Genomic DNA, 22591 nt, shown 5'->3' on the forward strand with positions numbered 1-22591 from the left:
GGCGTGTCCGGGGCGGGGTGGGGTGCTGTAGCGCCGGAGCGGGTGTGGCCTTCGCGGGCCCAGGCAACCACTAGAGGCTCGGAAGCGAGAGGCGTGGAGACTCTCTCATCACATCCAGTTAATTTTTTTTTTTTTTTGTATTTTTTGTAGAGATGGGGTTTCACCATGCTGGCCAGGCTAGTCTTGAACTCCTGACCTCAGGTGATCCACCTGCCTTGGCCTCCCAAAGTGCTGGGATTACAGGCATGAGCCACTGCACTCACCCTCTTTGATCAACTGAGGTCAGGAGGTCAAGACTAGCCTGGACAACATGGTGAAACCCCATCTCTACTAAAAATTTTTCTTTTAAAATTGTAATTCTCCCAATTCCACTTATTTTATTTTATTTTGTTAGAGACAAGGTCTTGCTATATCTCCCAGGCTGGACTCAAACTCCTGGGTTCAAGTGATCCTCCCACCTTGGTCTACCAAGGAGCTGGGTCTACAGCTGGGACTCCATGCCATCGAGCGTTCTTTCCCTCTCATTGCTGAATGATTTTCCTCATTATATCAGTTATTCATTCTACTATGGGTAGACAGTGGGCAGTTTTCAGTTTGGGGCTATCTGTAGTTGTTCTCATGTCTCTGGTGACCATATATGGGACAGCAGTCTGAAATAGGTGAAGAGCAGAGTGGGAGGTTTTATCTTTGGGAGGTAAGGACTGCACGTGTGTACTCGGAGTTCTGAGGCCACCGAGGGAGCCTCAGGGACTGGCCTCCGGGCAGAGCTGCTCTCACTGCCCTGGGCATTGGGGACAAGACCGTGACAAGCAGGACCCTGTGCATGTTTCCTCGAATAGCTTATGGTCGCTTCAGAAAGATGCTGGGTGTCTGTTGATGTTTGGGCTGCCAGTGACATCTAATCTGGTCGTCTGCCAGGGTGTGCAGGGGGAGTGGCGCTTTTCAGGTGTAGGAACAGCTCTGGAAATAAACGAGGGATGGAAAAAGTAGACAGACTGAGCTTCCAGCCCTAGGCCCTCCACAGCCCTGCTGCATGTGTCCTTGGCGAACTCACTTTTCATTTGAAAACCATCACTGCCTCCTCTGTAATGCATGAACGATGATCCTACCTGCCAGATGAATTGCAGGAGAGGGTTGCAGAAGAGGTTTGCAAAAGCACTGAGACCTTAAAGGTAATAAACGTGTATGAATCCGTACCTGTATGAATCCGTACCTGAAACTAGGGGGCGCTAAAGAGAGTGTGCTCCCTACACAGTTGGGGTGAAGTGTGCGGAGTGGGAGGGGGAACCTTTGGAGTAGTGTCCTCCAAGAGAAGTGTGGTGCCACCCACAGCCACAATTTTAAATTTTCTGGTAGCCACCATTAAAGAGGTAAAAGGAAACACGTGCGATTAATTTTTTTTTTTTTTTGAGACGGATTTTCGCTCTTGTTGCCCAGGCTGGAGTGCGATGGCCCAATCTCGGCTCACCACAACCTCCACCTCCTGGGTTCAAACAATTCTCCTGCCTCAGCCTCCCGAGTAGCTGGGATTACAGGCATGCACCACCACACCTGACTAATTTTGTATTTTTAGTAGAGACAGGGGTTTCTCCATATTGGTCAGGCTGGTCGCGAACTCCCAACCTCAGTTGATCTGCCTGCCCCGGCCTCCCAAAGTGCTGGGATTACAGGCCTGAGCCACCGCGCCCGGCCAGCAATTAATTTTAATAATACGATTTAGTTAACTCGTTATATCCAAAATGTTATTATTTCAACAAACACAGAAAATTGTTAATGACTTGCTGCACATTCTTTTTTCTCATAAAAGTCTTCAAAATCCAGTGTGCATTTTACAGTAAGAGCACATCTGAGCTCCGCCTCACCCCATTTAAAGCACTCAATAGCCATCTGTGGCTTTGGGGCGGTTCTGGGACCTCAGAGTTGTGGTGTTTCCTGCGGGGAAAGACTATTGTGGCTGCTGGAGGGCGGAGGAAGAATAACAATAGGCAAAGTGCAGGGCACTGGGGTCTCTTAGGAGAACACAGCTGCTTGCTGAAATTATTAGGAGTCCAAAACCTCTGCAAGGAAGAAGGGGAGATGGGAAATGAGGAAGGAGCCCCGGGGGACACCGGGGAAGGGAGAAAATGAGCCGGGGCAGCTTGATTTGCAGCAAATTTATTATTTTAAAGGCCCGGGAAGGTCGGGCACGGTGGCTCACTCTTGTAATCCCAGCACTTTGAGAGGCCAAGGCAGGCGGATGATCTGAGGCCAGGAGTTCAAGACCAGCCTGGCCAACATGGTGAAACCCCTGTCTCTACTAAAAATACAGAAATTAGCTGGGCGTGGTGGCGGGCGCCTGTAGTCACAGCTGCTCGGGAGGCTGAGGCAGAAGAATTGCTTGAACCCAGGAGGCGGAGATAGTAGTGAGCTGAGATGGCACCACGGCACTCCAGCCTGGTGACAGAACGAGACTCTGTCTCAAAAAAAAAAAGACCTGCCCAGAAGGTAGGTCACTCCCAGTCAGTAGAATTTTTGTTGATTTGGGATTTGGGAGGGTGAACACTTAGAACCACAGTCCAGGCCAGTGCAGTGGCTCACACCTCTAATCCCAGCACTTTGGGAGGCTGAGGTGGAAAGATCACTTGAGCCTAGGAGTTTGAGACCAGCCTGGGCAACATAGTGAGATCTCTACAAATATTTTAAAATTAGCTGGACATGGTGGTGCATGCCTGTAGTCCCAGCTACTTAGGAGGCTGAGGCAGGACGATCACTTGAGCACAGGTGATTGAGGCTGCAGTGAGCCATGATCACACCACTGCACTCCAGTCTGGATGACAGAGCCAGACCCTGTCTCAAACACACACACACACACACACACACACACACACACACACACACAGAACCATGTTCCAGCTGCAAAGACTGCACAGCGCTGGGAAAGTATTTTGGTCCCTATACAGGCCACAAAAAGAGAGAGAGTGTTGAATCTACCTCCACGGTTTGTCCTGGAGGTGGTCCCAGCATGGCTTGTTCAGGACCATCTTGGCCCTGCTCTGAAACCCCTATAAGGAGTGAGGCCCTTCTAACTGGTTAAGCACCTTAGTTTTCTTACTGCAAGGTAGTGCCAAAGCATATGATTCTGAATAACTCCCAGCATAAGCTGGGTGCAATGGCTCACATCTGTAGTCCCAGTTCCGTGAGAGGCTGAGCCATTGGCTCACTTGAGCCCAGAAGTCGGAGTCCAGACTGAGCAAATATCAAGACTCTGTTTCTAAGAAGAAAAAACAAACAAACACACAACATAAAATATTTGCATGTCAGTTCCTTCTCAAAGGACCTTGAACTTTCTGCTTTGTGATTCTCTCTGAAAGCTCTATTGCCAGTAGCAATCTTCAAGGTGACTGCTTAAAGAGTGGCAGTACATCCCTCTCTAGTATTTACATATTATTGATTCCAGCAAGACCTGCAGAGAGTTCCCTGTTTGGGGCACTCCCCTTTGCAAGTGCAGAATTGTGTACTGCAGGGAAAGCCAGGGCACTGGGCACCCCCGAGACATAAAAGAGTTTCCACAGAGCCAACTGCTTGTAGGATGCTCATTTGGGCAATTCTGTTATTACTTAGAAATATATTATTAAGAAGGAAGTAGGTCTGGGTATAGTGGCCCACACCTGTAATCCCAGCACTTTGAGAGGCGGGAAAATCCCTTGAGCCCAGGAGTTTGAGATCAACCTGGGCAACATAGTGAGACCTCATCATTACAAAAATTTTTGAAAAATTAGCTGGGTGTCTGGGCACGGTGGCTCACGCCTGTAATCTCAGTACTTTGGGAGCCTGAGGTGGGTGGATCACCTAAGGTCAGGAGTTTGAGACCAGCCTGGCCAACCTGGTGAAACCCCATCTCTACTAAAAACACAAAAATTAGCTGGGCATGGTGGTGGGTACCTATAATCCCAGCTACTTGGGGGACTGAGGCAGTAGAATCACTTGAACCTGGGAGGCGGAAGTTGCAGTGAGCCGAGATTGGAGACTGCACTACTGCACTCCAGACTGGGCGACAGAACGAGACTCCGTTTCAAAATAATAATAATGATTAAAAAATAAATAAATAAATAAATAAAAATAAATGAAAACATGTCCTGTCACTAACTTTTGTTTTGTTTTGTTTAGCATTCCTGTCCTTCCTGGTACCACTAGATTCTCCAGGCTCATCTCTCACATTTCTTACCAGAGTCCTAGAACTGGCCATTTATCTAAGGAGCCCTGGTTCTTATCCTTAATTGGTTTCTTAAAACAACAACAACAACAACAACAACAAAACAGTATAAAGCATTCGGAAAAACAGAATTTTTTTTTTTTTTGAGATGGAGTTTCACTCTTGTTGCCCAGGCTGGAGTGCAATGGTGTGATCTTGGCTCACTGCAACCTCTGCCTCCTGGGTTCAAGTGATTCTCCTGCCTCATCCTCCTGAGTAGCAGGGATTACAGGCATGCGCCACCACACCTGGCTAATTTTGTATTTTATATATATATTTTTAGTAGAAATGGGGTTTCTCCAGTTGGTCAGGCTGGTCTCAAACTCCTGAACTCAGGTGATCTGCTCTCCTTGGCCTCCCAAAGTGCTGGGATCACAGGCATGAGCCACCGTACCCGGCCACAAAAACACAATTTTTAAAAGAATGAGATGAAAACATGGAAATTCTACATTTTTCACACTGAAGAGAGTGAGAAGAACATGATAGAGATTTGTGGGAAAGAATGGAGAGGAGGGAATCTCAAGACTGGGGTGGGGATAGGAAGTAAAAGGACAGCAAGGCAGGTACCTGGGCGCCCTTGCCATCTGCTCCCATGAGGGGCCTCCAGTAGGGTTCCTCCAATGCTGCGCTGGTCAGAGTGGCTCCTACAGGCTCCCATCCCTGCTGGCTTTAGCGACTTTGGCTCATGTATGAGTGAATGCAGCCGAAACTCCACCCAACACTGGGCGATGCTTTGAGTATCAGGTAACAGGGAATGGCAGTAGCATCAGAAATGGGTATTTTCAGATGATGACAGAGTCCCGGCTTCCTAAAAATCCACCAACCCCTAAAGGGAAAGTAATTTAATTTACCCTAATTTCCAACCCACAGGGCCAACCCCAAAGCCTGCGTGAGGGACTATTGAACTTAGTTCCAATAAAGAGTCTCCTGCCTGCCCATCCTGTAAGCTGTCTCAGCTCCCAGGTAGAGACACTGTACTGGATACTAGGATGTGGGTATTTGAGGTTTTCTTGTCCTGAAGTTCACAGCTTGCCTGAAGCTAACAAGCCTGATAATCAAATAAAGAAGTGCTGACTGGGCGTGCTGGCTCACGCCTGTAATTCCAGCACTTTGGGAGACCAAGGTGGGCAGATCGCTTGAGGCCAGGAGTTAGAGACTATTCTGATGAACACGGTGAAATCCCATCTCTACTAAAAATACAAAAAATTAGCTCAGCATGGTGGCGTGCACCTGTAGTTCTAGCTACTAGGGAGGCCAAGGCTCGAGAATCACTTGAACCCAGGAAGCAGAGGTTGCAGCAAACCAAGCTCACACCACTGCACTCCAGCCTCGGCGACAGAGTGAGAAGCACCTGGTGGTGTTGCCTAGGGATGCTCTTCCTGTCCTCCCGGGGTTTGTTCAAGACAGGAATAGGCTGTTTTCCCAACTGTGATAGGCAGGCTGCCCAGGCTGAGATTTGTGAGCCAGGCTTAGGCCAGGATCCTGGGGCTGAGGACACTCCCGCGGGCGTATGAGGATAGCCTCCACTCCCGCCCTATTTGCAAGCTCAGATGTTTGTTCATTCCTAGAAAGCCACCAAGGCTCCATGGTAGTAGCTGTTGGGGTGTTTCCTGTTACTGCAAGGCAAGGGTGTCAAGACGTGGGTGGTGAGTAGAAGCCTGGTTAAAGAAACTGTAACAGACCCATATAAGAGAATGCACCCTAGTTAAAAAAAAAAAAAAAAAAAAAAAAAAGCAAGGCAACGCTGCATTTTTCTCCTATTTTTCTCCTTTTCTCTATGTTTTTTATTTTGAACATTCTCTAAGATATATATAACCCACACAGAGGGGGCAAGTCCCAAGTAGACCATATAGTATAGTCCCATTTTTGAAACAAAACCAAACACCCGAAGCAGGGGAGTGTGAGGCCGACCCTCAGCCGGGGAGGCTGGACCTGGGCGCCCTGGCGGGGGTTGGCGCCTCATGGATCCGGATCCTAGTCCCGGAGGTTGGACTCTTGCTTCTTAAGACCCCCGGGTCCCAGGCATGGAGGAGGCCTCGGCGCTCCCCCGTGGAGGCCCTCGACCAGGCAGCCTCAGTTTCCCCACGGGCGGAAGCCGACTCGAGGCTGGGGTGCCCTCGCCGCGTGCTCCTAGCGGCGATTGCCCCCGCGCCCCGGGCCGGAGGTGGGGCGCCGCGAGAAGGCCCAGCAAGCCGGAAGTTGCAATGGGGCAGCCGGACGGAAAACGCGGGGACACCGGCCGGGGTCGGCCGCGTTAGGGTGACCCTCCCCGCTCCGTGGAGCTTCCGATCGGGGACGCGGACCAGAGCGCGCAGGTGAGGGCGGCGGGGAGGGTGGGGGGCAGGGGAGGGGGCGGGGCCACGGGGATGCGGCCAATCAGCGGCGCCTCCCGTGGGCGAGGCGGGGCCGTTGCTTGGGCGACTCGCTCCAGCGTCTGTGTTCTGTGAACAGAGCCACTGGACGGTGCGGACCAGCTGGGCTGTGCGGACAGATGCACTTGGGGCTCCTGGGCCTCCTGCGGCCCCGTCGGTTTCGGGGACCGGGTAGCCTCCCCGCCTCCGGAGGCTCTCACGCCCTGGTGTCCGGTGGCCCTGGGAATTCTCTTCTTTTAAAAATGTGTATTCCCTGGGTCCTATCTAACACTTCTGCTGGTTTCTTTTTCTCCTCTTTTAGAGTTAAATATTTGCTCTGCTCTTTTTTGTTGTTTGTTTTTTTGAGACGGAGTCTCGCACTGTCGCCCGGGCTGGACGCGATCTCGGCATCTCGGCTCACTGCAACCTCCCCCTCCCAGGTTCAAGCGATTCTCTTGCCTCAGTCTCACAAGTAGCTGGGATTACAGGCGCCCGCCACCACGCCCAACTAATTTTTGTATTTTTGGTAGAGATGGCGTTTCACTATGTTGGCCAGGCTGATCTCAAACTCCTGACCTCGTGATCCGCCCACCTCGGCTTCCCAAAGTGCTGGGATTACAGGTGTGAGTCACCGCGCCAGGCCTGCTCTGCTCTTTATTATTCTCATTTTTCTTTACCTTGCTCAGTTCTCTTATTTTCCCCTATGGTCGTCTCCTCCTTTCCTTCCTTCCTAAGGCAATCTACATCTCCCTGTCTCCAACCTGGCTTAGCCATCTTAATTAGTACCTATTATTTTTTTCTTACTTCAGATGGGTCTTTTTCCCGTATTTTTTATTATTCTTTAAGTCTTGACTTAACTGTCAGGTCGATCTCTGACAGTAGATCATCATTTATTTACTAAAGGAGGAGTCCTCTCCTTACTCAGAGTCAGTGAAGCCACCAGCTACAGGAGTTGGCATTTGTTCAGTATTTACTATGCCCGAAGCTCTGCTAAGCGGCTCTGTGCATTTTTTTTTTTTTTTTTTTTTTTTTTTGAGACGGAGTTTCACTCTTGTTGCCCAGGCTGGGGTACAGTGGCGTGATCTTGGCTCATCACAATCTCTGCCTCCCAGGTTCAAGCAATTCTCCTGCCTCAGCCTCCCAAGTAACTGGGATTACAGGCATGTGCCACCATGCCCACCTAATTTTTGTAGTTTTAGTAGAGACGGGGTTTCTCCGTTTTGGTCAGGCTGGTCTCGAACTCCTGACCTCAGGTGATCCGCCCGCCTCAACCTCCCAAAGTGCTGGGATTACACGCGTGAGCCACTGTGCCCGGCCTCAAGTTATAGTCAATTCTTGACAGGTAAGTACGTCCCTGCACAGATGACCTGTGAGTTGAATGCAGACAGCAGGTGTGTTCTGCTGGACTTGTATGGAATTCTTAAATTTTAAAACTTTGTCATCGTCGGCCGCGTGCGGTGGCTCATGCCTGTAATCCCAGCACTTTGGGAGGCTGAGGCGGGCAGATCACGAGATCAGGAGATCAAGACCATCCTGGCTAACACGGTGAAACCCCGTCTCTACTAAAAATACAAAAAAATTAGCCAGGCGTGGTGGCGGGCACCTGTAGTCCCAGCTACTCGGGAGGCTGAGGCAGGAGAATGGCGTGAACCCAGGAGGTGGAGCTTGCAGTGAGCTGAGATCGGGCCACTGCACTCCAGCCTGGGCAATAGAGCGAGACTCCGTCTCAAAAAAAAAAAAAATTCTCATCAATTTAAAAGTCAGGAGGTCACAGAGGAATCTAATGGTTTCTTGGCTTTTCTAGAATGATTTCTCAAAGGCCTCTGAAGTCCCTTCGCCCTCCCATCTTACACCCAAGCCATTGGTCCCTTATATAAGCTGGTGGCTGGAGGCATTTAAGTTTTTTTTTTTTTTTTTTTTTTTTTTGAGACGGAGTCTAGCTCTGTCACCCAGGCTGGAGTGCAGTGGCCGGATCTCAGCTCACTGCAAGCTCCGCCTCCCAGGTTTACACCATTCTCCTGCCTCAGCCTCCCGAGTAGCTGGGACTACAGGTGCCTGCCACCTCACCCGGCTAGGTTTTTTTTTGTATTTTTAGTAGAGACGGGGTTTCACCGTGTTAGCCAGGATGGTCTCGATCTCCTGACCTCGTGATCCGCCCGTCTCGGCCTCCCAAAGTGCTGGGATTACAGGCTTGAGCCACCGCGCCCGGCCTTAAGTTTTTGTTTTTAAACAGAGTTGGGGGCTGGGCGCGGTGGCTCAAGCCTGTAATCCCAGCACTTTGGGAGGCTGAGGCAGGCAGATCACAAGGTCAGGAGATCGAGACCATCCTGGCTAACACGGTGAAACCCCATCTCTACTAAAAATACAAAAAATTAGCCGGGCGTGGTGGCTGGCGCCTGTAGTCCCAGCTACTCGGGAGGCTGAGGCAGGAGAATAGCGTGAACCTGGGAGGTGGAGCTTGCAGTGAGCCGAGATCATGCCACTGCACTCCAGCCTGGGCGACAGAGCAAAACTCTGTCTCTAAATGAATAAAGAAATAAATCGATTTGGGGTCTCGTTATGTTGCTGAGGCTGGTCTGGAACTCCTGGGCTCAAGCCATCAGCTCATCTTGGCCTCCCAAAGTGCTGGAATTACAGGCACGAGGCATTGTACCCGGCCCTGTTTAAGTTTTTAATGTCTGCTCTGCTTACTGACTCACCTTGCCCTGACGCCTTTTGGAGCTCTTTCAGGGGCTGCTATTGCCACATGGAAACTGTGGTAACCCTCTCTCCTAGACCTGCCTAGATCCAAAAGCCAGCCTTGGAAGGAATACCTCTCATTCTCAAGAAGAAGTTAATGTCTGCCTTATAGTAGATGTCCAATAAATATTCTTTCAACAATTAAATAGATGCTGAGACTTCATTTGACCTAGTTTAGGTGATCCCATGGAGGGATCCAAACCTTTGGACTCCCCCAGTATCCCTAAAGTGTCCCCTTTTGCTGGTAGAGAAACTTCTGCCCAAGAGTCAGGACACATCGACACATCCACTTTTGGGGGGCCTGGTGCACTCCTGGGACTGCATGGGGTGAAAGGGTCCCTTTCAGGAACAAATTCCCTGACCTTGGACACTCAGCTCTCCTCCTGGTTGGCAGAGTGAAGAGTGTCATCATTTCCGGGACTCCTCCCCACTTCAGCTTTCAGTTCATTGCTCACTCTGGCTTGAATACAGTACTGACTTGCTAAGTTGCATGTCTCTCTTCGCCTTGAGGACTGAAACACCTAGAGGCCGGGTGTGGTGGCTCGCACTTGTGGTCCCAGCTACGCAGCAGGCTAAGGCGAGAGAATCACTTGAAACCAGGAGTCTGAGACCAGCCTGGGTGATACAGCAAGACCACATCTCTAAAAAATCAAAAACAAAAACAGAACACCTGGCCAGGCACAGTGGCTCAGCCTATAATCCCAGCACTTCAGGAGGCCAAGGTGGGTGGAATGCTTGAGCCCAGGAGTTTGAGACCAGCCTGGCCAACATGGTGAAACCCTGTCTCTACTAAAAATACAAAAATTAGCTGGCTGCAGTGGCACACTCCTATAATCCCAGCTACTTGGGAGGCTGAGGCAGGAGAATTGTTTGAACCCGGGAGGTGGAGGTTGCAATGAGCTGAGATGGTGCCACTGCACTCCAGCCTGGGTGATAGAGCAAGACTCTATCTCAGAAAAACAAAAACAAAAACAAAACAACAACAAAATCCCAAAAACAGAACACCTGGAAAACACCAGACACAAACCCTAGGAGTAATTTTTCTTTCATCAAATTGACAATAGCATCAATCAGAATCTCAGTACTCCTAAAACATGTTTAACTCCAAAAGCAAAGTTGCAAACTCAAATGCTATTGGGGCCAAGTAGGCACTGTGGCCACCTAGAAAGTGGACCCTGAAGGTGGGGAAGGTGGGTCCAGCATCGGTAAATGTTCTAATTTTTTTTAAAGAATCAATTTTATAGGCTGGGCATGGTGGCTCACGCCTGTAATCCCAGCACTTTCGGAGGCTGAGGTGGGCGGATCACCTGAGGTCAGGATTTCGAGACCAGCCTGACCAACATGGAGAAACCCCATCTCTACTAAAAATACATAATTAGCCGGGTGTGGTGGCACATACCTGTAATCCCAGGTACTCAGGAGGCGGAGGCAGGAGAATTGCTTGAACCCAGGAGGCAGAGGTTGGGGTGAGCTGAGATTGCACCATTGTACTCCAGCCAGGGCAAGAAGAGCGAAACTCCGTCTAAAAAAAAAAAAAAAAAAAAGAATCAGTTTTATGAGTCTCAATTTTTAAGTGTTAGAAACTAAGTTTAAAAAAAAATTAGCTGGACGCAGTGGCTCACGCCTATAATCCCAGCATGTTGGGAAGCTGAGGCAGGTGGATCACTTGAGGTCAGGAGTTCGGGACCAGCCTAGCCAACATGGTGAAACCCCTGTCTCTACTAAAAATACAAAAATTAGCCAGGCATGGTGATGCACACCTGTAATCTCAAATACTCAGGAAGCTGAGGCAGGAGAATCACTTGAACTGGGGAGGCAGAGGTTGTAGTGAGCCAAGATCACACCATTGCACTCCAGTCTGGGCCACAGAGCGAGACTTCATTTCAAAAAACAAACAAAAAAATTAAACCCTCTGGGCATGATGGCTCACACCTGTAATGCCAGTACTTTGGGAGGTGGGAGGATTGCTTGAGATCAGGAGTTCAAGACCAGCCTGGGTAACAAAGCAAGACCCCCATCTCTACAAAAAAAATTTTTTTTTTTTTTGAGACGGAGTCTCACTCTGTCGCCCAGGCTGGAGTGCAGTGGCCGGATCTCAGCTCACTGCAAGCTCCGCCTCCCAGGTTCACGCCATTCTCCTGCCTCAGCCTCCCGAGTAGCTGGGACTACAGGCGCCTGCCACTTCACCCGGCTAGTTTTTTGTATATTTTTAAAGTAGAGACGGGGTTTCACCGTGTTAGCCAGGATGGTCTCGATCTCCTGACCTCGTGATCTGCCCATCTCAGCCTCCCAAAGTGCTGGGATTACAGGCTTGAGCCACCGCGCCCGGCCTCTACAAAAAAATTTTAAAAATTGGCCGGATGTGGTGGCTCACACCTGTAATCCAGCACTTTGGGAGGCCAAGGCAGGCAGATCACGAGGTCAGGAGATGGAGACCTGCCTGGCCAACAAGGTGAAACCGCATCTCTACTAAAAATACAAAAATTAGCCGGGTGTGGTGGCGGGAACCTGTAGTCCCAGCTACTCAGGAGGCTGAGGCAGGAGAATGGCGTGAACCTGGGAGGCGGAGCTTGCAGTGAGCCAAGATTGTGCCACTGCACTCCAGCCAGGGGGACAGAGCGAGACTCTGTCTCAAAAAAAAAAAAAAAAAAAAATTAGCCAGGCATGGTGGCAGGCGCCTGTGGCCCCAGCTACTTGGGAGGCTGAGGTCAATCACTTGAGCCCAGGAGGTTGAGGGTACAGTGAGCTATGATCGTGCCACTGCACTTCAGCCTGGGTAACAGAGTGAGACCCTGTCTCAAATAACAAAATAAATAAACAAACCCTTGAGAGCCCACACAACACATCACGAGCTGGTATAGGAGCAACTCTGTGCCTGTCTTACTGTGTGAAGCTGTGCATCTCAGGGGATTCTGGTGAGCCAAAGGCAGCAGGCATGGGAGCGTTTCCTAGGGAACCTTCCTGGAATCTGATTCCAGGACTAGGTCCCTGGCCCTCTTCCTGACACCCAGCCCCATGCCTGCCCAGAAGAAAGGGTTCCTTCCCCCAGAAAGTAAAGCACAGTCTCTGTCCTCTCCATTTGAGGGCTTACTTCTCAGGGTGTAAAGGGAAATGGTGCCTGAAAGGCAGAATCTGCAGCTGCCAGGCGTGTTTGAGAACTTAGGACCCCATTTATAGCAGGATCACACCCTCTATCCCCAAGCTGAAATGGGTCTGGAAGAATCAGATTTAACAACTTCTTCCCGAGGTGTGGGGCATCCGGGTTGGGGGGAATCCCCAGCCTGTTTCCCAAGTTCACTCAGGGAGAGAGTTCTGTGCCCGTCTTGGGGGGACCCAGAGGGCCCTTGACTAGGAGTCCTTAAATGAATTCAGGATCCCTCAGGAGACAACAACCTTCAGAAACCCCAAGTGCTAAAATAAATGGTCCTGCCCTCTCCACCCTGCAAAATGCCCTTCTTTCTACCTGTGAGGACGACGGCAGCGCTCTCTTTGAAATTTCAAATAATACAATCTTTCCACAAAATTCATCTTCCATTTTTCTGTTTTGGTGGCCCTGCCTTGCTGGCATCATGAACGCAGGCTGGGTAAAGCCATCCTCACGAGCTGGCATTGAGGCTCTGGGAGTCACCTCCAGGCCAAGAGCAGGTGGAACCCAGGCTCGGGACTCCAGACCCGGAACCCTCAAAACTGGGAACGCTGTAGGGCTGCGGCTGTATGGGGAATGGGATCTGGGAGGGACTTCCTGTTGTCCCTAATCCCAGTCTCCACCCGGCTCCCCCGCCCACCCCGTGCAGGCTGTGGAGACTCCCTTCCCGGGGGAGGGGGCTCCCGCTGCTGCAGGTGCCCCCTCTGCCTCCACCCTGGTGAGAAGGGGGTGCTAGGGAGGGCATCTGGATCCTGAGACCGGCACAGATGATCAGCTTGCAGGAGGGGATGGGGTCAAAGGTGGAAGGCTTCAAGCTGGCAGGAGAGAAGGGGGCCAGGACTGGGTACGGGAAGGAGAAGGACATTGTCTGCCAGGACCGAGAGGAGGATGGGCATTCCAGGCCTGGGGCAGGTGGCTGCAGCTGCAAGGGGGCTGCTGAGAGCGGGCAGGTTGATTTCTGAATTCCTGGTGGGGCTGGGAGTCAGGTAGGGACACGGTGCATGTCCTGGGGTCGGGGGACAGCAGAGCCTGGTTGCCCCTGGCCTTGACGAGCAGGGCTCCACTAGCACCTGTTTTGCAGGATCTCTGCAGAACTTTCTGCTCCTGATGACAGGAAATAGCAATTCCAATTTAGCCTCGGCTTTACCTGAGCCGGTTACGCTGAGATGCGAGGCTCTTGCTTCAGCGATAAAGGGGACAATACAAAATAGCATTCTTTCAAAAATAGGACCCAGAAAACATCACAGAGAGTGGGACCATTGGATAGGGTCTGGGAGACTTTCTTTCCGATTGGGACAGGGAGCGCTGGTCCTCGTGGGGATTTTCAGGGCTTTTTGGAGGTGTCCAGGAAGCGAGGGCTGGTTTCTCTCTGCTCTTCCAGGCTGCTGGCCAGAAGCTCGAGGGGGCTTGGACAAAAAGAGGCAGAAGGCCGGGCGCGGTGGCTCAAGCCTGTAATCCAGGAACTTTGGGAGGCCGAGACGGGTGGATCACGAGGTCAGGAGATCGAGACCATCCTGGCTAATACGGCAAAACCCCGTCTCTACTAAAAATACAAAAAACTAGCTGGGTGAGTTGGCGGGCGCCTGTAATCCCAGCTACTCGGGAGGCTGAGGCAGGAGAATGGCGTGAACCCAGGAGGCGGAGCTTGCAGTGAGCTGAGATCCGGCCACTGCACTCCAGCCTGGGCGACAGAGCGAGACTCCGTCTCAAAAAAAAAAAAAAAAAAAAAAAAAAGAGGCAGAAACAACTTAGCTGTTCTTTTTAGCTCGGAAATAGAAAATGTCTGCAGATGGCGAAGGCATCCAGGCCGCCCAGGACAAGGAGACACCCCCGGAGGTACAGATGGGGCCGGGTGAGGGAGGCATGCGATGGAAGAGGCTGGTGCGGAGATTTTCAAGGCACAGAGTCTGGACCCCTGGAAGAGTTAGCCTCACTGGGGTGGGGGGATCAAAGAAGAGGTGGCATGCTGGGTAGCACCTTCTGTCTGGAATTTACAGCATAACAGTTTTGTTTTGCTGGTGAATTCTCTAGTCAGTAGCCACAGGAGATGGCAGGGGTCTGGGTGGGGGACCTATTGGTGAGGTTTTCTTTCTGAGCAGTGCTCAGAGCACACAGGGAAACCTGTTCTCCTTCCCTGTGCTTCTCCATCTGTAACCAAAGCTTCTCATCTCTCTGGGTCCGAGCTCCCCGTCCTTCCTCTTCCTTGTACCTGCTACCAGTGTGTGTGTGTAATTACTATTTGTGGGGGACCTGGGTCTTCGGGCTTGGAGTGGGAAGAGCGTGAGTCATCAACAAGCCGGGGGCCAGTCCCTGGCCTCTGGGAACCAGACCACATGCCTGCTGTTCCCACCTGTCTCGCAGGGTCATGGGGAGGTTCTAAGGATAATAGGCATGAGACGTCATCATCTATGGTTTTCATACCATAGAATCAAAGAGTTGCTAGCATAGTTCAGTTTCCCATCCACTTCCTGTGTGCCTTCAACACCTTGTGCGTGTCAGTAGAGCCCCACACTTTGGCATTCTCTGCTGGCGCTGGCTTCTGTCTGGTGCGCACAGGGAGGGGAATAATGATCAGCACCGCCCTGTGTTTATCTAGGACTTTCCTGAGCCGGCAGCTCCTTCTCTATCATTATCTGTGTGAACCTCATGACCGCTCTGTGCAGGGGCAGAGCAGCTGCGTCCTGAAGGCTACCTGGTTGGGGAGGGGTGTCGCTGGGTCTGGCACCCAGGCACCCTGACTCATGGCCTGAGGTTCTTTCCCTTCAAGACCCAAACACAGACAGGGCATGGAGGAAGGGGTGTGAGTCCCCAGCAGAAGGCCAGCCAGTCCCTGTGCTGTGGATGAGGCCCCACCAGGGCCCTCCCTGACTTTTGAGCTATGTGGTCATGGGGTGTCTCATCCCCAGCCCTGGTGTGTTAGTCTCCCGTGGCTGCCGTAACAAGTTTCCACCCTCTCAGGGGCTGAAAACAACCAGAATTGGCTCTCTCACAGTTCTGGAGGACTGAAGTCCAAAATCTACGTGTTGGAAGGGTCACACTCCTTTTGAAAGCTCTAGACTAAGAGGATCCTCTCTTGCCTCTTCCAGCTCCTGGGGGCTCCTGGTGTCCTTGATGTGGGCATCCCTCCAGTCTCTGCTTCCTTCTCTGTGTCTCTGTGTCCTCTCGTATTCTTATAAGGACATAAGTCATTATTAGATTTTAGGCTCACTCTAAATCCATGATGATTTAATCTCAAGATCTTTAACTTACCTGAATAAAGACCCTTTTCCCCAATAAGGCCCCATTCTGAGGTTCAGGTAGGACATGGATTCTTAGAGGACACTATTCAAGCCACTACACTTGTTTTCCTCATACACTAATAAACAACAGTCTACACTGCTGAGGTCAGTGTGAGGCCAGAGCTGAGAAGGGGTAGCTGCCCTCGGGCACCATGCCCACCGGCACCATGGCAGCAGCTTGATGAATATTCCTCCTCTTGCCACCCATCCTTGCTGGGGTGAGCTCGATGGAGGCAGCAAGGACAGTCCTTCAAGCTGTGTCTTGCATGTTGGTGTCCAACCCTGCCGGAACGCCCTGGCATGCAGCTCTGGGTGTCTCTCCCACTCATCCGGGTGCTGATGAGGCTGTCCTCTCTAGATTCCAGATCGTGGACATTCTCATCAGGAAATGCTTTCTAAGCTGGGGGAGGCAGTGCCTTCAGGGGACGCTCAGGAGTCATTGCACATTAAGACGGAGCCAGAAGAGCTACACCCCGAGGGGGCATCGCAGGAGGATGGGGCTCAAGGTGCTTGGGGCTGGGCACCCCTAAGTCACGGCTCTAAGGAGAAAGCTCTCTTCCTGCCTGGTGGAGGTAGGAGAGGGATGGGGAAGAGGCGCTTTCCCAGGGAGGCAGCGATGGGGAGGTGGTGGCTCGGCCCAGGTCCAGGTGGGGCCGAGAGTCTCCATGCCAGCAAGGGACATGTTCTCCCCATGGCAGCCTCAGAGCCATCTGACCCTGTCCTTGGGTCGGGCCAGGGGCGGAGTTTGAGGCAGCTGGAGTAGCAGCAGGTCCAGCAGGATCAGTTGGTCACCCTGAGGACCCCTCTCCTCCCACAGCCCTCCCTTCCCCCCGGATCCCGGTGCTTTCCCGAGAGGGGAGGACCAGAGACCGGCAGATGGCCGCGGCACTCCTCACTGCCTGGTCCCAGGTGAGTGGCCTTTCCCCAGCCCCTGCATGGTGCTCAGCCCTTCCTGCATCTGCTGGTTCTGTGTGCAAAGCCAGGACCCCGCTGGCCCCACTTGCAGCCAAGCCTGAAGCCTGGGGCTCTTGCTAGTGTTGCTGGAATTTTCCAGTCTCAAGGCCTATGGTCAGGCCTGGGCCAAGGCTGGAGGAGAAGCAGCAGGAATTAGAGACACAGGACCTCTCGTTGGGAGCCGTTTGGAGCCGTCCTCTGAGGTCTGAGCTAAGGATGGGGGCTGTATGGACATCCTAAGTCTTAATTGTGGTCCCTGAAAATACCGCTTGGTCTTTGTTCTTTCTCAACGCCCCAGAAGGCCTTGGGTGGCTCACCTGCTTCCCCATCAGATGGAAGTGGCAGGCCTCACTAGAGACAGCGGGTTGGGAGTCCAGGGTCTCACCACACATCTCATGACACGGTGTCCCTCCACTGTGTCCACGGCATGTCCTGGAGAGTGGATGTTTCATATTGTTTCAGATGCCAGTGACTTTTGAGGATGTGGCCTTGTACCTCTCCAGGGAGGAGTGGGGTCGACTGGACCACACGCAGCAGAACTTCTACAGGGATGTCCTGCAGAAGAGAAATGGGCTGTCATTGGGTAAGCACTCGCCTGGAGTGGGGACTGGTGTGTTAGGGAGGGGTCCTGCTCTGCCATCTCCTCTCTCCTCCCTTCCCTCCCTCTCCCTCCCACCCTTCTCCTTGTCTCTCGAGACACACTGTTCCATGGAAACTTCTATAATGATGGAAATGTTCTGTGTGTGCTAGGATGGGAGCCACAAGCCATGTGTGGCTGCTGAGTGCTTGAAATGTGGGCAGGGCCCTTGAGTTTTTAATTTTACTTGATTTTGTTTTGTTTTGAGACGGAGTCTTGCTCTGTCACCCAGGCCAGAGTGCAGTGGCGCGATCTCAGCTCACTGTAAGCTCCGCCTCCCGGGTTCACGCCATTTTCCTGCCTCAGCCTCCCAAGTAGCTGGGACTACAGGCGCCCGCCACCACGCCCAGCTAATTTTTTGTATTTTTAGTAGAGACGGGGTTAGCCAGGATGGTCTCGATCTCCTGACCTTGTGATCCACCCGCCTCGGCCTCCCAAAGTGCTGGGATTACAGGCGTGAGCCACCATGCCCGGCCAGTTTTACTTGGTTTTAATTAGTTCAAATGAGAGTTTAAATAGCCACATATGGCTAGCAGCTACTGTACTGGACGCTGCCCCAGGAAGTCTGCTTTTCCTGGGTTCATCCCCAGGGCTCACTCCTGTAGCTCCATCTGCCTTTCCAAGCCCCCAACTTCAGAGGTGTCTGAGCAGCAAACTCAGCTTTGGGGCCTGGGGGCTACTTGCCCTAGAGGGAGATGGCATGAGCTGAACTCCCCAGGCCCCGCAGACCCTGGGGTGTCCCATCTGGTTTGAGGAGCAGGTGCTTGTCTCTGAGGGGCCTTGGTTCCCTTTGTTTCTTGAATGGTAAGTATTTAAGTCCCAGAGCTTTTTTTTTTTTTTTTTTTGAAACAGAGCCTGGCTCTGTCACCCAGGCTGGAGTGCAGTGGCACCATCACGACTCATGCAGTCTCGACTTCCTGGGTTCAAGTGATCCTCCTGCCTCAGCCTTCTGAGTAGCTGGGGCTACAGGTACCACCATGCCCAGCTAATTTTTTCTTTTTTTTTTTTGGTAGAAATAGGATCTCACTATGTTGTCCAGGTTGGTCTTGAGCTCCTGGGCTCAAGCCATCCTCCTGCTTTGGCCTCCCAAAGTGTTGGGATTATAGGCGTGAGTCACTGTGCCCAGCCATCCCACAGCTTTTGACCCCTCAGTTTCAGACTTTAGTTTTCATATGGAAAAATCAGTATTCATTTACTCATTCACTCATTCAGTTGACACTTAGCTTTTTTTTCTTTTTCTTTTCTTTTTTTTTTTTTTGAGACAGAGTCTCGCTCTCTCACCCAGGCTGGAGTGTAGTGGTGTGATCTCGGCTTACTGCAATCTCTGCCTCCTGGGTTCAAGTGATTCTGCTGCCTCAGCCTCCCGAATAGCTGGGACTACAGGTGCCCACCACCATGCCCGGCTAATTTTTTTTTTTTGTATTTTTAGTAGAGATGAGGTTTCACCATGTTAGCCAGGATGGTCTCGATCTCCTGACCTTGTGATCTGCCCACCTCAGCCTCCCAAAGTGCTGGAGGCATGAGCCACTGCGCCTGGCCAACACCCAGCTAGCACACTTGCTAGTCCGGGCAGAATCCAGGATTCAGCAGTTCCAGCTGGTGGCGTCATGGTGGTCCCGAGGCCCCGCTGGCTGGCACCAGGGATGCTCACCCTTTAATTAGCTCAGGCTGCTCACCACCGCTCTTACGGTTCCCCGGTGCCTGGGCCAGCAAGCCCAGGCAAGTCCTGGGGGATCAGAAGGAACTCAGCACCCATTTTCAGCCCCACAGCAGGACTCGCAGAGCCCCAAGCCACCCGGTTGGTCCAACACATTCCTTTCTTCCCACGGGTGGTGGAAGCCAGGGCCCCCTCCGCTCTTTTACTGACTTGACCAAAATTCCTGGGGCCACACACCCCTAAGACTTGACAAATGGGATGACCTTAGTTGTTGGCGACCCTGGCCTTCCTGTCCCAGGTCCTCCCACTTGGAGGGCCACTACCCCCGCCCCTCCAGGTGAGGTAGGGTGTTGCCCACTCCTCTCCCTTAAACTCTGTTGCTCTTGCAGGGAAAGAGACAGGCCTACTCAGCTCTGGCAGCCCCTAGCCAGGGGGCGGACCCCTGACCCAGGGGGACTTCTTGAAACTGCTTTATTTTACCCCATGTTTCTAGAGCCTCACCCCTGACTTGGGCCCCATCAGTTTTGGGGGGATGCTGTCTGCAGCTGGGCAGTACCAGAAGGCCCGTGACAGCACAGTATCTTTTCTGGGCAGGCTTTCCCTTCAGCAAGCCTTTCTGGGCCCCTCAAGCGCAGGGCAAGGGCGAGGCCTCAGGCTCCAGCCGGCAGACAGGAGATGAGAAGGAGGAGTGGAGAGGCGCGTACTCAGGTGAGGGACTGGCGCGCCCCTTTGTCTGCGGGAGTGGGGTGCAGACGCCGGCCTTCTGGCTGTTGTCTGTGGGAGTGGGGCAGGGACACCAGACCCCCTCCTGGACCGTTTGCGCCCAGAGCGGCCCTTGCGCTTTTTGGTCTCGGAGAATCCAGCCCCCACCCTTAGCTCTGCCTTCTCCACCCTCCTGGGGCCCTTAGGAAAGCTCGTCCCTCGCTGGAAACGACTTTCTTTTTCCAGGAGCTATCGAGGTGGGGCAGAGGATGCCGACTTCATCGGTGGCAGCCCTTGGAGATGTGAAGCCCTTCAGAAACAGGTCGGGGAGAGTCCAGGGGGGCGTTCCGCAGTGCGCGCAGGAAGCGGCTTGCGGCCGGAACTCAGGGCCGGCCAAAGACTCCGGGCAGCCGGCTAATCCAGATGGCACTCCAGTTGCAGCTCCGCCAGACCCCAGTCCCACGGAGCCCCAGGAGGGCCGCGTCCCAGAGAAGCCCAGCGAGGAAGAGAAGGGAGCACCGGAGAGTGGCGAGGAGGGCCTGGCCCCTGACAGCGAGGCGGGCAGGAAGAGCTACCGGTGCGAGCAGTGCGGCAAGGGCTTCAGCTGGCACTCGCACCTGGTGACGCACCGGCGCACGCACACGGGCGAGAAGCCCTACGCCTGCACTGACTGCGGGAAGCGCTTCGGCCGCAGCTCGCACCTCATCCAGCACCAGATCATCCACACGGGCGAGAAGCCCTACACCTGCCCCGCCTGCCGGAAGAGTTTCAGCCACCACTCCACGCTGATCCAGCACCAGCGCATCCACACCGGAGAGAAGCCCTACGTGTGCGACCGCTGCACCAAGCGCTTCACCCGACGCTCGGACTTGGTCACCCACCAGGGCACCCACACGGGCGCCAAGCCGCACAAGTGCCCCATCTGCAGCAAGTGCTTCACGCAGAGCTCGGCGCTGGTCACCCACCAGCGCACCCACACTGGGGTCAAGCCCTACCCGTGCCCCGAGTGCGGCAAGTGCTTCAGCCAGCGCTCCAACCTCATTGCACACAACCGCACACACACGGGCGAGAAGCCCTACCACTGCCTCGACTGTGGCAAGAGCTTCAGCCACAGCTCGCACCTCACGGCGCACCAGCGCACCCACCGCGGCGTGCGGCCCTACGCCTGCCCACTGTGCGGCAAAAGCTTCAGCCGTCGCTCCAACCTGCACCGGCATGAGAAGATTCACACCACCGGGCCCAAGGCCCTGGCCATGCTGATGCTGGGGGCGGCGGCGGCGGGGGCTCTGGCCACACCCCCACCTGCTCCCACCTAGGAGGCCAGGAGAGGGGAAGCAGGGCGCCCAGGGCCACTGGGACAGCCCCACTGGAGTCAAGGCTCCGAGGGAGGAGAGAAGGGAGCAGGAAGGGAGCTGGGGCGGTGAGGGCATGGGGTGAGGCATGGCGACGGGGGAGGGCGAGAAGGGGCAGACACTCTGTGAATTAAAGGTCTTGGACTTGAAGCGCCTGCCTACACAGCTTTGTCTCCTGGTGCCCTGATGCTGATTCCCCGAGTGTGGGGGAGCTCCTGGGTCAATCTCCTGTCCTCGTTGAGGCATCCCCGAGTCACCACTCTTGGCTTGGGCCCCCACCGGGGTGGGGTTCCCTTTTGTCAAAGGCCCATTCCAGAGCGTTGCACACATTGGCAAGCAAAGGCTTCAAGTACAGAGAGGTTTCCAGGGCTGAAGCCAGTCAGCCACTCCTGGACCTGGGGACCCCTCGCCGGCCGTCTGCCGCTGCCGCCACTTGTCCCAAGGGCACTGCTTACTGAGCCCGCACTCTCCCGTGGCTCTTCTCTTTGGAAGCCAGGAACAGGCAGAACTGGTCTGGAAACTCCTGCCTGCCCCATTTCTCACCCAGGCATCGGTGGCTCAGTTTTGTGACTGGCCTTTGCCGTTTGCTCCCACCGTGGCCTGCCTGTGCTCCTCACCAGGGGCCACTTTCCTTCTTGGCCTATGCTGCAGCTGCTGTCACCTGCCTCTGCTATGTCTCACCCTCTTGGCCTCTTGGTATATGTCCTTTATAATTCGCCCTGCTCGCCCCTGCCTGGCTCTGAGATTTGATTTACTGCTGGTCTTCCTGCTGGCCTTTTTTTTTTTTTTGCGACGGAGTCTCGCTCTGTCGCGGCTGGAGTGCAGTGGCCTGATCTCCACTCACTGCAACCTCCACCTCCTGGGTTCAAGTGATTCTGCTGCCTCAGCCTCCTGAGTAGCTGGGACTACAGGTGCACACCACCATGCCCGGCTAATTTTTGTATTTTTAGTAGAGACAGGGTTTCACCATGTTGGCCAGGATGGTCTTGATCTCCTGACCTTGTGATCCACCCACCTTGGCCTCCCAAAGTTTTGGGATTACAGACCTGAGCCACCTCGCCCGGCCCCCTGTTTTTTTGTTTTTGTTTCTTTTTTTTTTTGAGATGGAGTCTCTGTCGCCCAGGCTGGAGTGCAGTGGCCAGATCTCAGCTCACTGCAAGCTCCACCTCCCGGGTTTACGCCATTCTCCTGCCTCAGCCTCCAGAGTAGCTGGGACTACGGGCGCCCGCCACCTCGCCCGGCTAGTTTTTTGTATTTTTTAGTAGAGACGGGGTTTCACCATGTTAGCCAGGATGGTCTCGATCTCCTGACCTTGTGATCCGCCCGTCTCGGCCTCCCAAAGTGCTGGGATTACAGGCTTGAGCCACCGCGCCCGGCCTTGTTTCATTTTTTGAGGCTGAGTCTTGCTCTGTCACCCAGGCTGGAGTGCACTGGCGCGATCTTGGCTCACTGCAACCTCCAGCTCTTGGGTCCCAGCGATTTTCCTGCCTCAGTGTCCCGGGTAGTTGGGATGAGAGGTGTGCGCCACATACCTGGCTAATTTTT

General features: G+C 53.3%; 2 protein-coding genes across 14 annotated transcripts in view; one reads left to right on the plus strand and one right to left on the minus strand.

The window, feature by feature from the left end:
- The window catches only part of ZSCAN10 (zinc finger and SCAN domain containing 10), a 28910-nt gene extending 11746 nt beyond the window's left edge, over positions 1 to 17164 (minus strand). For 3 of the 10 annotated variants that reach the window (XM_073015094.1, XM_073015089.1, XM_007983425.3), the window contains exons 1-2: positions 12785 to 13057; positions 10721 to 10843 (exon numbers count right to left, since the gene is read on the minus strand). The gene's annotated coding sequence lies outside the window, so the exon portion shown is untranslated. Of the gene's footprint in view, positions 1 to 3077; positions 3251 to 4798; positions 5058 to 9683; positions 9894 to 10720; positions 10844 to 12784; positions 13058 to 17015 lie in introns of those variants that run through there. The other 7 variants (XM_073015087.1, XM_073015088.1, XM_073015090.1 and 4 more) reach the window with 6 other exon arrangements.
- Positions 13068 to 21197, plus strand: ZNF205 (zinc finger protein 205). Of its 4 annotated transcripts, none has more exons than XM_073015097.1 (8): positions 13068 to 13184; positions 13848 to 14033; positions 14232 to 14302; positions 16103 to 16316; positions 16562 to 16653; positions 17161 to 17281; positions 19587 to 19700; positions 19941 to 21197. In XM_073015097.1, exons 3-8 carry the CDS (start codon positions 14246 to 14248, stop codon positions 21008 to 21010), a joined length of 1668 nt encoding a protein of 555 aa, XP_072871198.1. In that variant the 5' UTR covers positions 13068 to 13184; positions 13848 to 14033; positions 14232 to 14245; the 3' UTR covers positions 21011 to 21197. The 4 variants fall into 4 exon arrangements, with proteins under 4 accessions (XP_072871198.1, XP_007981562.3, XP_037845867.2 ...); XM_037989939.2 differs by having other exon boundaries at positions 13069 to 13310; XM_007983371.3 differs by lacking the exon at positions 13848 to 14033.
- The last annotated feature ends 1394 nt before the right edge of the window (positions 21198 to 22591 follow it).

Source organism: Chlorocebus sabaeus, chromosome 5 (assembly GCF_047675955.1).
Source record: "Chlorocebus sabaeus isolate Y175 chromosome 5, mChlSab1.0.hap1, whole genome shotgun sequence".
Lineage (NCBI taxonomy): Eukaryota > Metazoa > Chordata > Mammalia > Primates > Cercopithecidae > Chlorocebus > Chlorocebus sabaeus.